At 34.6% G+C, this 16,199-nt stretch overlaps 1 protein-coding gene across 1 annotated transcript in view; it reads left to right on the top strand.

Annotated features, from left to right (window-relative positions):
* PRMT3 (protein arginine methyltransferase 3) overlaps positions 1 to 16,199 on the top strand; it is a 123,777-nt gene that overhangs the window by 93,994 nt on the left and 13,584 nt on the right. Inside the window, exons 14-15 of the mRNA XM_041730385.1 lie at positions 13,290 to 13,340; positions 13,537 to 13,624. Coding sequence (XP_041586319.1) covers positions 13,290 to 13,340; positions 13,537 to 13,624 — 139 coding nt within the window. The remainder of the gene's footprint in view (positions 1 to 13,289; positions 13,341 to 13,536; positions 13,625 to 16,199) is intronic.

Genomic DNA, 16,199 nt, shown 5'->3' with positions numbered 1-16,199 from the left:
GACTTAAGGGAATGTTTTTCTAAAGTAATCCACATTTGATACCAATTTTGAATTAAAAATATAGGAAGTTAGAAATAAAGCATAATTTTCTTTTCTCAACGCCTGAAAGGAGTTGAGCATATTTTGTCACTTCATTGTTTGTTTATTGGTTCTCTCAATTAATGAAGCTTTATTAATTTCCTCTGGTCCCTGCACTTTCCAGGCTCTTTCATGCCTTTGTAACTGCACAGTGGTCTTCACTGTTGAGGTGGACCGTCCAGGTGTTGTTCCTGGGCAGTGAGGATACGGAGGAGAGCACAGACGTAGTGAGACTGCCCTTAAGGGCCTGTTGGGGGTCTGTAATTAAACAAAAAACACTATGGGCATGGAAAGTGTTATTAGTGGGAGAGTGTGGAAGCATCTACTCTGTGGATTAGGGAAGACTGCACAGAGGAAGTAACATTTAAACGGACACTTAGTAAGTGAGAAGCTAGTTTAGGGAATGGGGGTTTTACAGGCAGGGAGCCTTAAGTAGGAAGAAAAAATGCAGTAATGAACCTGCCTTCTGTAATGGTGGATTACATACAATGGAGTGATCCTTTTGCTGAGAACAGCTACAAAAGCTAAAGAAAATATAAAATACCGCCTGTTTGAAGTATCAGATAAGTTAGTAAAGCATTACCAAGCAAAACTCAGAAAAGAAGAAAATCCAAGGAAAGGAGACTTGACATTTGAGACTGCTTTTGCCCAAAAGGCATTTACCAATTCAGAAGTAGCAGCTAAAAGACTTGTGTAGCCCTTTGATAGCCTCACACGGATAGGAATACAAAAATAGGGCCTTTATGATTCCCCAGTGCTTTGCATTGCGACCATGAAAGACTAAATCCAAGAATAGGGTAAAACTAAAGATAAATTAACCTTTGCATGGACTGCAGGCTAGCTTCAACTTATCTGGGTAGCTCAGGACATTCTCAGACCTCATTATTAGAGTAAGATGATCTTAGTGTTTGCTAGCATCCCCAGATTCCTTGCACAAAGATTCTTTCTAGGAAATTATCATCATCGGTCTTAAATAATTTTTATAGTTTTTCAAATACAATGTTCAGAGCATAATCAAAGGTAATCAGTCACACAAGGACACAAGACAACATAAATCAGTAACCAGCTGAAATAGTAAGCAATAAAAACAGAGCTTCAGGTGCTTCAGGTATTTGATATGTCAGATATGGACTCTAAAAATAACTATTGCAGGGCACCTGGCTGGCTCAGTCTTTAGAGCATTCAACCCTTGATGATCTCAGGGTTGTGATGTCAAGCTCCATGTTGAGCAAAAAATTAAAAAATAAAGTAACTATGCATACTAAGTTGAAGGACAAAAGAAATTGTAAATTTCAAGCATTTGAAAGCATTTTTAAAAAATTCTAGCAGATTTAAAAAAGAGTTAAACATCTTCTGAAACTAAAATTGAGTTTAGCAGCAGATCTTAGCACAGTGGTATAGAGAGGTTTATTGAACTAGATTTTCGCTCAGGAGGAAATATCCAAAAGGAAGCACTGAGAGATACAAGGATGAAGGTTGGGGAAGGGCAAGAGATACAGAGGATACAAGAAATAGAGTACCAAAGGAAAGGAGGTGAGAATATTTCAAACAGTATTTGAAGAGATAACAGCTAAGGATTTTCCACAATAGACGAAAGACAATGAGCTACAATTCCAGAAGCACAACATACCTGAATAAGATTCTTTTTTCTCCAATTTTGTTTTTATTCAAATATAATTAACATAGTGTTACATTAATTTCAGGTGTACAGTATAATGATTCAGGAATTCTATACATTACTCAATGATCATCAAGATAAGTGTGCTCTTAATCCCTTTTATTTCCCATCCACCCATTCACCTCCCCTCTGACAACCACCAGTTTATTCTCTGGATTTAGGAGTCTGGCTTTGTTAGTCTCTTTTTTTCTTTGTTTTGTTTCTTAAATTCCACATGTCAGTGAAGTCATATGTTATTTGTCTTTCTCTGTTTTACTTAATATTGTCCCCTCTATGTCCATCCATATTGTTGCAAATGACAATATTTCATTCTTTTTTATGGCTGAGCAGTATTCCATTGTATATTTTTATATATACATATGTATATATGTACCTATATCTTTTTTATTCATTCATCTGTGGATGGACACCTTGGTTGCTCCCTTATCTTGGCTGTTGTAGATAATGCTACAGTGAACATAGGGGTGCATGTTTTCAAATTGGTGTTTTCATACTCTTGGGTGAATACCCAGTAGTGGAATTACTGGATAATATGGTAATTCTTTTCTTAATTTTAACATCCATACTGTTTTCCACAGTGGCCGCACCAGTTACATTCTCACCAACAGTGCGTGGGGATTCCTTTTTCTGCACATCCTCACCAACACTTGTTGTTCCTTGTGGTTTTTATTGTAGCCATTCTGATAGGTGTAAAGTGATATCTGGTTATGGATTAGTGATCCTGATGATTAGTGATGCATACCTTTAGTTGGCCATCTGTATGTCATCTTTGGAAAAATGTGTATTCAGGTCTTCTGCACATTTTTAATCAGATTATTTGTGGGTTTTTTGGAGTCGCGTAAGTTCTTTATATATTTTGGATATTAAGCCCTTGTCAGATATATCATTTGTGAATATCTTCTCCCATTAAGCAGGTTGTCTTTTTGTTTTGCTGATGGTTTCCTTCACTGTGCAAAGCTTTTTATTTTGTAGTTTAATTTTGCTTTTGTTTTCCTCGCCAGAGGAGACATCTCAACAAAAAAATGTTTCTATGGCTGAATCAAAGAAATTGCTGACTATGTTTTCTTGTAAGAATTTTATGGTTTCAGGTCTCACGTGTGGGTCTTCAATCCATTTTGAGTTAATAAGATTAATTTTAAATACCCACTTCTAGGTATATACCCAAGAGAAACCAAAACATATGTCCATACATGAATGCTCATACCAGCATTACTCATAATAGCTAAGAAGTGGAAACAAACCAGATGTCCATCACCTGGTGAATGAATAAGCAAAACGTAGATCCATACAGTGAAGCAATATCTGGCCATAAAACAAAATACATACTGGTATGTGCTATAACATGGAAGAACCTTGAAAAGGTTATGCTAAGTACAAGTAGCTAATCACAAAAGAGTTGCATTTATATGACTCCATTTATATGAAATGTTCAAACTAGGCAAATCTCTAGACAGGTCTGGGATTAAAGGGGGAATGGATACAAAATTTCTTTTTGGGGTAACAAAAATGTTCTAAAATTAGATTGTGGTAATGGTTGTGTAACTCTGAATATTCTTTTAAAAATTAAATTACACGGGGACACCTGGTGGCTCAGCCTTTGACTCAGGGCCTGATCCCGGGGTCTGGGATCGAGTCCCACATTGGACTCCTGCAGAGAGCCGACTTCTCCCCTCTGTCTGTGTCTCTGCCTCTCTCTCTCTCTCTCTCTCTCTCTCTGTCTCTCGTGAATAAATAAATAAAATCTTTAAAAAAAATTATGCAGTCTATTTAAATAGGAAAATGGTATGTGAATTTTATCTCAAAAAGAGGGAGACGAAATCACCTAGAACATCTATTAAAACTACAGAAATCAAGAAGAAAATCTTAAGAGCAGTCAGGGGGTGGCTATGACTGGAGCACTGGAATTACCTGTAAGGAGGTATAAATAGACTGGTAAATTATTTCTCAACAGAGACAGTAGAATTGAAAAGATAATACAATGATGACATTCTCAGTGTACTAAAAATAACTGCCAACGCTGAATTTTACCCAACTGAAATATCTTTTAAGAAGGAAGCTGAAATAAAAATATTTCAGATGAACAAATAAAAACAGAAGAAGACAGTTTGTTCCAGAAAACCTATACTGAAAGAGCTACTAACAGATATTCAGGCAAACAGAAAATGACCCCTATGGAAGGCCAGAATACAGGAAAAAGTAAAGATTAACAGAAGTGGTAAACATGCACATACCAGTAGTTCTCACTGCTGGGCATATACCCAGCAACAGTTAATACATATTGTTCACCAAAAGACATGTTGAGGGGTGCCTGTCATAAAAGAATGTTGAGGGGTGCCTGTGTGGCTCAGTCAGTTGAATGTCTGTCTGACTCCTGATTTTGGCTCAGGTTATGACCTCAGGGTCCTGGGATTGATCCCCTGGTCAGGATCCACTCAGTGGGCAGTATGCTTTTCTCCCTCTGCCCCTCCCCCCACTCATGCTCAGTCTCCCTCTCTCTAAAATAAATAAATATAAAAAAAAAAATGTTCATAGCACTAGTCATATAAGCCTCGACTTAAAACTACTAGTGTCCTATCAGTCATAGACTGAATAAATAAACTCTTTGGTCAAATATACCTTACAGCCATATAACAGTTTAAGCACTACAGTATACCTGAATCTAAAAAACAATAACGAGGAAAGTAGCCGGTCCACAAAGTATTACATGATTCCATTTATGTTGAAGTATATGATAGGGAAAATGAATCTCTGATCTTAGAAATCAGGATAGTAGTGAGATAAGCTCTGGTGAGGATGTGGAGAAAAGGGGCCCTGTGCACTGTTGGTCGGAATGTAAATTGGTGCAGCCACTGTGAAAAACAGTGTGGAGGTTCCTCAAAAAACTAAAAATAGAACTAACATATCCAACAATCCCACTTCTGAGTATATGTAAAGGAAAGGAAAACAGGATCTCAAGGAGACAACTGCCCTGCTATATTCTTTGCAGCGTTATTCATAGCAGCCAAAATATGGGAGCGACATAAGTGGCTATCTATCAGTAATGAGTAGATAAAGAAGATACATACCCAGTGGATTATTCAGCCTTTAAAAGAAGGAAATCTTGACATTTTCAACAACATGGATAGACCTCAAGGGGAGTATGCTAAGTAAAATAAGTCAAAGATAAATACTGCATACTGTCCCTTACATGTGCAATCTAAAAAAGCCAAACTCCCAGAACAGCATAAAATGGTTATTACTGCGTGACAGAGGGTGGGAGAAATGGGGAGATGTCGATCAGAGGATACAAACTGAGTAAGTTCTGGGGATCCAGTGTACCTCATGATGCTTATGGTTAATAATACTGCGTTGTTAAGAGTATAGATCTTAAGTATTCTCACCACAAAAAAGAAATGGTGAGTATTGGACATGATGAAGCTATTCACTAATGCTGTGGTGGTAATCAGTTTGCAATAAATAAGTTGATCAAATGAACACATTGCATATCTTAAATTTATAATTGTTATATGTCAATTATATCTCAATAAAGTTGGGGGGGGGAATCAGAATAGTAGTTACCCTGCAGGGGTGGAGGTGCCTAGGATTGGCTAGGTGCACAGAGCAGATTACTAAGGTGCTGGAATGTTCTATTTCTTGATCTGAGTGTGGCTTACAAAAAAGATATTCTTTTTTTTTTCTTTTTTTGTTTTTTTTTTCTTTTTTTCTTTTTTTTTCATAGCTATATTCTGATTCAGTATTTATCGTGTACACTTAAGCACACTTTTCTGCATATACATTATACTTTAAAAGATTTTTAGAAGTGACGCTATTAGTAAATATCAATGAATATTGAGTGTGTAAGACAGTATCTCGTGTTCATAGTTAAGAAATGTGGAGCAGTTAGGGCATATAAGCTATCATTTTATGAAATGTCAGAATTAAAGTACTTCTGTTGTAAGCTCTGAAGACATGGCCCCTTCTCCCCCCTAAAATCACTTTAATAAGCAATTTTGAAATTATAAGGCACCCAGACTAAGTAAATTTCAAGAAATGTTAGTTATAATCTGGGAATATTTTAAATAGGTCAAAAATTAATTATATTGAGTTTTTCAGTACAAGAACCTTTAAAAAAATATTTTTAGATCTGTTGTCTGTTTTGCTACTTCCCATATTGCTTGGTCTATTTCTGAACACTACCCAATTTGACAATATCCCTCGAGGAGTATATGGCACTTAATGTGTATTGTTCCCTAGAGGAATCATAAAAGAAAGGAAAGATGCAAATTTTCTCTTGGGATAAAAGAAAATTAATTGAAGAAAAAAGAGTCTATAATTTAAGGTATAGTTAATTATTGGGAGAAAATCTTATATAATTTTCATATTTATTGATTATATCTTCTTAGTTTAAATACCAGTTATTACTAGCAAAGTTCATAGTCTATGCAGCAGCTTGCATGGCTTATGTTTGTCTTATCATCTTGTTTATACACAATGAATTAAGCTATAGTAATCGTTTTTATGCATTTTCTTCTTATGCTTTCTTTACTTGCTTCAGACTCATCATCAGTTGGCTTTTGAATTCTGTATTAAGATTTTGAAAGAGAAAAAATAGATTTTGAAAGAAATACTCCCAACAAAAAAATGAATTGTATTTTTGTCATAGTGATTCTGCTGCATGGATTACAAACACTCTATCTCCATGCTTGGGTAAACTCCATCAAAAGCACATTATCCTCCTACTTCTGTGGCCAGCTGCCTAATTGTATCTGCTGTAACCACACGCTGTTGGAACATGATACCAATGAAGAACAGAAATGATAAATTACTCCCTGCAGGTGATAGTGATAATGATAATTTTTAATTTCCTTCTTTCTCATAAGGTCTAGTCTGATCTTATTTCATTGGCTGCCATCCTGTTACATACACACATGATGCATTTTCTTTAAAGAAATACTCATCACTCCAAAATACATGAGAAAATAATTTATTTTTATTCCAAGTCATTGTTCTTCAAATAAGCGTGTAATGAACTGCATCTACCTTTGTGTGTCTGGGATAAACAAGCAAAATGTGGCTTAAAACAGATTTTTAAATATTCAGTTTTCACATACTGTGAGGTCTTTTCTTCCTTTTTGTGCAATCCACAAAGAAGAAACAGCTCATTTTGAAAGACTGTATTCTGATGTTTAGGAATATTTAAGATGCACAACAAAGCTACATGCCTGAATTATTTTCGTATATATACTTTAAAGTAATTGTGGAGGATTCCTACCAAATTACAAATGTGACCAAACTGTCCCAGAAGTTTGCTAAATGTGCGTGTATTTTCCTTTTATTCTCTTTTCTTCTATTATAAGTGTTCTTAATCACCACAGATTCTCTCTTCTCTCAGTCTAAGGACTTTTTAACTAAAATTTTTCTGACAGTGGTGTAAGTCAGTGAAATTTTATTTTTTTAACTGTGCCCTTGCCTTTGCATATTAACCCAGCTCCTACAGATATTTTATTTTAATGCTTATTTTCCCCTCAGCAGTTCCCTTTGCCCCGACAAGATACACATATGGAACAAAAGAGAAATTTATTCTGTGCTCCAGCCTTCTAACCTATCTGATCTTTTTCAAGCACACGTCAAGCTGTGCTCCAATTATTTATTACCATTGCCTATTAGTCATTATTTTCAATTTCCTGTGATTGTTATTTATTCTTACATTTGAATGACTTCTCAGAGTGTGTAAGTTCATTGAAATTAACATTTGAAAGACCTAGAGATAGGCTGTCAAAGTGCTGGTAACAAGATGGTGAAACTAATTGAAAAAATAGTGGCATGTTTATGTTCAGAATAAATAGCTTTGTCCCCAAATCAGCTGACATATGATTGGTTATAATGGCTTTGCAGAAATAAAAACCTAACTGTAGTTCAGTTGGGTTTTATAGACTATGTTTCAAGTTTAAAGTTTTTTCCTCTTTTTTCCTAGTATCTTATTTTAATTATTAAGGACCACTTATATACACGGGGCAGGGAGGGGTGGGTGGAACCCTATCCCTTTCCCTTTCAGTAGCATTCTGTTTGAGGATTAATACCCATTTAAAAACTAGAAATTCCCTTGGGTTTTTTTCGGAGCAAGAATTTCTACTTGCTCAGTTACGTGATTCTTTTCGGGTTTAGGAGTAGGCAAGTTGGTTTTTTTTTTAAAGATTTATTTATTTATTTTAGAGAGAGAACATGAGCAGGAGGGGCAGAGGGAAAGGGAGAGAGAATCTCAGGCAGACTCCAAACTGAGCACGGAGCCCCATGTGGGGCTTGATCTCACAACCCTGAGTTCACAACCCCCCCGCCAGAACCAAGAGTTGGTCACTTAACCTACTGCACCACCCAGGCGCCCCAGTTATATGAATTCTAACTGTCTGATGAATAGATTATCTGCACATAATTTTTTACTGCAGGTGAATTTCTTCTTAATGTCTCATGCTTCTGCTTCATGTGTGCTATAGAACTGATTTTGATATTACCCTCCACCAGACCTAATTAGGGAGGTAAATCTCTTTGAGTTGAAGAAACTATGATGCATTTCAGAGCGAACTATAAAGTAGATGTGTCTTCAGATTTATCTTTGTCATATGTCCCTGCCAAATTCTTAAAACCAAAGTGAATTATATCTTTCATTTTTGTTTATTCATCTTGAGGCTTACAAACTGTTTTCTTATTGACCCAAACTAAACAGTACTTTTTTTCACTGTATTTTTTGGGGCTTGGGAGAAGATGAGTTTCTTCGTTGATTTTTAACTAAATATCATAAATAGTTCAATTTGGGGATTGGAAGACAATTCCAAAATACCTTTGTATTCTCAAATATTTTTATTTTTTAATTTTGTTGTAAACTCATGCATCAGCCTCCCCTCTTCATTAAGACATGTACTCTATTATAATTACACCTATACTACCTAATAACATTGCTAGTCTCTTTTACTAGAGTTAAATATATGATGTTTTACTTTGTGTAGTTTATACGCTTCAGACTTAGGTCATATTTTCTGATAATGTCAATTGTTATTATAGTAATATTATTGTATTATAATTGGGAAAACTTGTCATTTTTTTTTTTCAAATTCATTTAGTTCCTATTACGTATTAGATACCACCCTTGCCCTTGGGGGTACAGAGATAAGTGATTTTTGGGTGTTGCTAAGGGAACTGATACAAAGATAATAGTTGAATTGAATGCCTCTCCATGTAATACTATAGCTCATTTAGTTCAAGTATTAAAAATAATTTATCATCACAGAAGCTGTTCATATTTATGGAAAATATAAATTATAACTAAGGGTAAAGAATATGAACATTCTAGATCTATCATCCACTTTCAATAGCTCGGTGAATATCTTTTCAGATATGTACATATATATTCATATTTGCATAACATATAAGTAAGTGCCCATTTTATATTTATATATATGGCTAATTTTTACAAATATACTTGATAAATTTTCATGGAATATTTTTTTGAAAGTTTAGAATTACTGGGTCAATGAGTATATGCATTATATAAACATTTTGATTGAGTCAATAAACATATACAACAGAAAATTGCACAGATCTTAAGTGTAATTTTATAAAATTGTACAAAGCGAATACCTACCATGTATATATCACTCAGCTGAAGAAAGAGAATATTACTAGGAGTCCAGTAGGCCTCCATGTAACCCTTTCCAGTTTCTGCCACTATTGAAGGGTGACTATAACACTGTAAGTTAGTTGTGCTGTTTTTGAATTTTCTTTTTTTTTTTTTAAGATTTTATTTATTTATTTCAGAGACAGAGATTGAGATAGTGACACAGAGCAGGAACAGGGAGGAGAGGGAGAAGCAGGCTCCTCACTGAGCAGGGAGCCCAATGTGGGGCTCAGCCACAGAACCCTAGGATCATGACCTAAGCCAAAGGCAGATGCTTAACCAACTGAGCCACCGAGGCACCCCTGAATTTTCTGTATGTGGATAGAATCATAGCCTGTGTACTATTTTCTGTGTGTCTTTTTAAAAATACAAATGTTTTGTCTATATATATATATATATATATATATATATATATATATATATATATATATATATATATATCAAATGCCCTCAGATTTCTTCATCTTTTGACACTAGAATTATATTATTTTTTATTGAAGTATAATTAATATACAACATCATATTAGTTTTGGATGTACAACATAATGATTCAATGATTCTATACATCACTCAGTGCTTACTATGATAAATGTAGTTACCATCTGTCAGCATACAGCATTATTACAATATTATTGACTATATTCTCTATGTCATACTTTTCATCTCTGTGACTTATTTTATGACTGGAAGTTTGTGCCATTTAATCCCATTATCTGTTTTATCCGTACCTTCCCACCTCCCTTGAGACAACTGCCAGTTTATTCTCTATTTAAGAGTCTTGGGTTTCTTGTTTGTCTCCGTTTCTTTGTTTTTTAGACTCCACATATAATTGAAGTCATGTGGTATTTGTGTTTCTCTAACTTATTTCACTTAGCATAATACCCTCTAGATCCATCCATGTTGTTGTGAATGGCAAGATTTCATTCTTTATTATGACTAATATTTATTGTGTGTGTGTGTAACCACATCTTCTTTATCCATTCATCTATCGATGGGTACTTAGGTTTCTTCCATATCTTGGCTATTGTAAATAATGCTACAATAAACACAGGTGCAAATATCTTTTCAAATTAGTGGTTTTGTTTTCTTGGGTAAATACCCAGTAATGGAATTACTGGATCATATAGTATTTCTATTTTTAACTTTTTGAGGAACTTCCATACTGGTTTCCTTTTCCACAGTGGCTGCACCAATTGACATTCCCATCAATAGAGCCCAAATGTTCCTTTTTCTTCACATCCTCATCAACACTTATTTCTTGCGTCTTTGAGTCTAACAATTATCTCATTGTGGTTTTGATACTAAAATTTTTAACTTCTCTAATATTAACTTTCTTTGTGTGTGATGCTTAGAAAGTCTTCTCCACTTCCCAACTTTATAAACACTTGTATATGTTGGTGGGATTTTACTCTTCCTCCTCTTAACCACTCTCCAACCTCCTGCACTGATCTTTGTGATTACATGTGCATACATGGAAAACCCGACCAAATGATGTTATAATTTTTGCCTTAATCATAAGTATTTTAAAGGAATTCAAAGGGAAAAGATGATCCTTCGTGTTTACCAAACTATTAATCATTTCTGTTGTTTTAATATTTTGATATTTCAGGTTTCCTCTTAGTATTATTGCTCATCAGCCTGAAGAACTGCCCTTAACATTTCTTCTAAATAGTCTTTTGGCAATGAATTCTTTTAGTTTTCCTTTATTTGAAAATGTCTTTATTTTGCCATCATTTCTGAAGGGTATTTTTGCTGGATATAGAATTTTGAAAAGTTTTTCGTGCTTCAGTATTTTTTCCTTTTCTATCTGGACCTCCAGTTACATATATGTTAGATGCACAGGTCCTTGAGGCTTTTGCATTTTACTTGTGTTTTCCCCCTGGTTTTTCAAATTAGACACTTTCTATTGTTCTATTTTCACATTCACTGATTTTTTTTCTCTCTGTCATATCATTCTGCACTTCAGCCCGCAGTTTTTTGTTTCAGTTGTTGTATTTTTTTATCTAAAATTTCCATTAGTTTTTTTGTTGTGGTTTCTATTTCTCTACAAGAATTCCTATCTTTCACTTAATTTCAGTGTATTTTCTATAACTTCATAACAGCGTAGTTATAATTCCTGTTTTAAAGTCTTTGTCTCATAGTACCAGCTTCCAGGTTATCTTAGAGTTGGCATGTGTGGATTATTCTCTTGAAAGCTAGCAACATTTTCCTGGTTCTTTGTATGTTGAATAATTTTGGACTGTGTTCCGGGTGTTGTACATGTTATTTTGTATGTACTCTCAGTTGTATTATTATCATCTGGAGAATGTTGTTGATGTTTGGTGTGGGCGGTTAAAGCCAAAACATAAAGTTCTGTCAAGAGTGTCTGGGCAGACATGGTTCACATCTCAGTTTCATTCTCTGATATTTGCTATAGTGTTTTGGGTCTCTCATGCACATATGCTGTTTAATGATTAGTCTGACTTGTACAGGTTTTTCAAATCTCTGTTTCGTTCTTGAGATCTATACTTGTTGGTTTAGGTTTTTGAGAGCTGTGCCAGTAATTCAGATTTTAGTTTCATTCTCTCAGCCTTTGTTACATTGATTTGGATCTAACCTGTAGTTCAGGGGTCAGGCTGAGACTCTGCGGATTCATACAAAGAGTTAGGGTTCTTCTCCTCTAAGTTAATTATTCACTGATTTCATAAAGTATCCTGACCACATAATAAGACTAGCTGAATTTAGGAATCTGAAGACTGAAAATTTTAACTAACATTTATTGAGAACCTGCTCTTAAAAAACCTTCCAATCTGGTAGGGCAACTAACTATAAGATAGTATGGTGGATACTGTGATAGAATTGTATATAATAAGCACATTTTCTCAGCAAATACTTACGTACTGTGGGCCAGGTACTGCTTAGAACACTAAGGTTACAGGGGTGAAGAAGACTGGCACTCAGGGATAACTCTAAGAAAACAGTTGAATTAGTCTGCAGAGGAATACCAGGAAATCAACTGGAAAAAGTCATATTTTAGAAATGTTCTGATTAACTATATGGTTTCCTATAATAATCTGTATCTGAGTACTGTGTTGCTTTATATTTGTCTATTTGACAGAATTATACACAGTATTTCGATTCTCTCTTGGTACCTAAAATATAATGAACCTCGGTGTTCAGTATTGAACTTGTTTTGGGCCTAATCCATATTAACCTTACAGATCAATAAAACTTCATATTCTCAACAAAAGCAGCAGAGTACACAAATTAGCTTTATAGTGATTTTTCAATAATCGGTGTCCTGTTTTTAACACTTGATAAGCTTTTTTTAATGCCAGTTTTATTTTTTTCAAAGATTTTATTTATTTATTCATGAGAGACACAGAGAGAGAGAAAGGCAGAGACAGAGACAGAGACAGAGGGAGGAGCTGGCTCCATGCAGAGAGCCTGATATGGGACCCGATCCTGGGACCCCAGGATCATGCCCTGGGCTGAAGGCGGGCACTAAACCGCTGAGCCACCCAGGGATCCTTTAATGCCAGTTTTAAAAATAGATTAAGTTGTTTCAATTAGTAAAAGAAAAAAGAATGGTATAATTTAAATCTTAAAAAGAAATGAAAATTATATTCATGTGAATATTCATATTTTAGAGACCTTTTTGTATTATCACAGTAATCTGTGTTACTTCAGAGGTTTTCCTTTGGTTATATGTTTAAACATAAGTTTTATTTAAGTACTATTAAATATTTTTATTTTTTCTTCAGGAAAAAAATATATGGCATTTAAAAATTCCATTGATCTAATCACAAAAATATTCATAGTACTTTGCCATGTCTTGAAAAACTGAATAATTTATTGTTATATCATAGAATTAGTTTAATAATTATATTCCTTTTTTTTTCTTAGGCAATTGCTGGCTACTTCGATATATATTTTGAGAAGAATTGTCACAGCAGGGTAAGTATCATGAGTTTTCTCATAAGAATTAATTATGTGAAATACATTGTATTTTATTTTTGTGCCCCAAGGTGTTTAATCATAAGCATTTTGCTGTTGTAAGCAATTGGAGCTTGTATTTGATGTAGTAGATTAATGTAGCATGATATTAAAAATCTTGTACTTCATCAGATACTTTTGAACTCTACCGATGCAGGTCGTGTTCTCCACGGGCCCCCAGAGTGCCAGAACACACTGGAAACAAACAATATTTCTATTGGAAAAGCCATTTTCGGTTAAAGCAGGTGAGAAAGAAAAGTAAAGGGGGAGAAATGTCTTACTCATTTTGAAGTAAACAATATTCCTTCATTCTACAGTGACTTTTTGTGTGCCCAGTGTATTTGAAGCAGTATAACAGGAGCTAAGATAAGATGTTCTTAGAGCTACATAAATTTTAGATGGAATATCATTTCATTAAAGTAGTGATTTAAAGAAAACTCTTATTTAGATTAGATTTAGAATTCCTGCCTGTTGGGACCCCTGGGTGGCTCAGTGGTTTGCTTCTGCCTTCAGCTCAGGATGTGATCCCAGGGTCCGTGATTGAGTACTGCATCAGGCTCCTTGTAGGGAGCCTGCGTCTCCCTCTGCCTCTCTCTCTCTGTCTCTCATAAATAAATAAATAAAATCTTAAAAAGAAAAAAAGAATTCCTGCCCGCTAAAATGTGCCATAGTATATAGCTTTTATTTTGAGTAACACAAAATAATCCTAAAAACTTTACTTTAAACAGTAACTAGTATATACTAAGTTGCAAACATAACTGAGGAGAAATATCACTCATAGAGGTGAAGAGTAAATTAAGTAATTCTGGTGCTCAGTGTATGTGTCTAGAGTACTCTGCACTGTCTCCACTGCAAACATCCTACATGGTGCTCAAGGACTGGCCCAACTCTGCATTCCTCTGTGATTGCTCACTCTGATGAGCACCTACAGTTCTTATGTACACACACAGTTAGCTCCAGAAGTTAGAATTTGATTATGAAATCTTTTTATTTAGATAACTTATTATGTAGAAGTTGTCTTGCTTCACCTTCACTGAAACCTTTCTGATTGTATGAAACCTGAATATACACAAACTTCAATAAAAAGATTCTCAACATCAAAAGTAACTCAGGGAGAGAGACCAATTAAAACTCTGTAAGAGACTGTTTCTTAGCCATCAGTACAAGAAAAAACATAAAATTTATCAAGGCACTTATGCCTGTAATCATGTAGCCACATGGAACTTTCATACTCTTCTCCTGATAGTCATTATTGGTACAACTTTAGGGAACAGTTTGCTACTATGAAATATGTATATATATATTTATGGATATATATATCCATATATATATGGGGGATATATATATATATATATATATATCCATCACTAAAACCACACAGTTATTTTCCTGGACATATATTCTGGACAATCTCCCCTGCAGCCTGTGTACAACAATCTTAACAACAGTATGGTTTGTAGAAGTGAAAAGTTGGAGGCAACCTGAATGTCCATGAACAGAAGACAGATGAATATGGTAGTTGAATACAGTAAAATCTCTGTAACAGATAAATCATATATTTGTGAATATCAGAAGCATTACGCAAAAAAAAAAATGGCAGAATGATTCCTACAGTACACTGTTTATATGGAGTTTAAAGACATGAAACAATTACATATACACCCACATGTAGTAAAAGTAAGAAGCAATACTTAAAAGTTATAATTACAGAATTTAGTATAGTGGCTACCCTTGCGAAAGGATAGAACTAGTAGCAGGAAAGGCTTTCAAGGGGATTTGGTGCTATATATCTGAATTATTCCTTTTAGAAATTGAAGGAACTGTGGGAAAATGTTAAGATTTGACAAAACTGAGTGGTGGGTCCAGGGGGTTATTATATTCTCTATATGTTTAAAATATTTCATAAAATTCAGTTATAGTTTGATTTCACTGTTGATGCATAAATGGAATTTAGTAGATGCTAGAGTAAAGCCGCACCTTGTCACATTTTCACTTTAAGATTGCAGTGCTTTGGAAATAAAACCTTGATGGTGCATTTTCTCTTTCTCCAAAAAGCTTGAGCATAGCAAAACTGAAGTGGAACAAGCACAAATGAAATTTTACTACATTTTCATTTTTGTTTGTTTAGTTGGTTTCTGTATAGCTTTGGTATTTGGATTGATATTTAGAAACTTGAAATGTTGCTTTCTTCTTACTATAATCATTTAACAGTCTTAATGGTAGAATTTTATTTATTTATTAAGATTTTATTTATATCCTCATGAGAGACACAGGGAGAGGCAAAGACATAGGCAGAGGGAGGAGAAGCAGGCTCCGTGCAAGGAACCCTATATGGGATCCCAGGACTCCGGGATGACGTCCTGAGCCAAAGGTAGACGCTCAACCACTGAGCCACCCTGGCGTCCCAATGGAAGTATTGTAAAGGTAGTGCTCGTTCATTCATGTTTTAATCTTGAGGGAGATTTAAGGTAGCATTTGAATTTTATACTGCCTAATTACAACAAAATATTATTCTATATATAGTGAAATTTTGAAATCCTGTTTGTTACCTAGCAATCCTTAGAGTAACTGATTCAGCTTTTTTAGAATACTATGAAGGAGGTGTGTGATTTTTAACATTGCTTTCCTATACCATCTACATTCTATATTTCTTTCCCTGCTATTGTATATGTACTTGTATTTTAATAGTAAGACAAGTACATCACAAAATTTGGAATCCCCTAAAATATAACCAGGAAAGACCTGAAAGGAAAATTTCAAAGTAAGAAAAATGTATGTGGTCATTCTCAGCTATGATACTCTAGAAAGAGATTACATAAG

The sequence above is a fragment of the Vulpes lagopus genome, chromosome 15, assembly GCF_018345385.1.
Source record: "Vulpes lagopus strain Blue_001 chromosome 15, ASM1834538v1, whole genome shotgun sequence".
Taxonomy (NCBI): domain Eukaryota; kingdom Metazoa; phylum Chordata; class Mammalia; order Carnivora; family Canidae; genus Vulpes; species Vulpes lagopus.
Note: the sequence above shows the minus strand (reverse complement) of the source record. Positions and strands in the feature narration are given on the sequence as shown.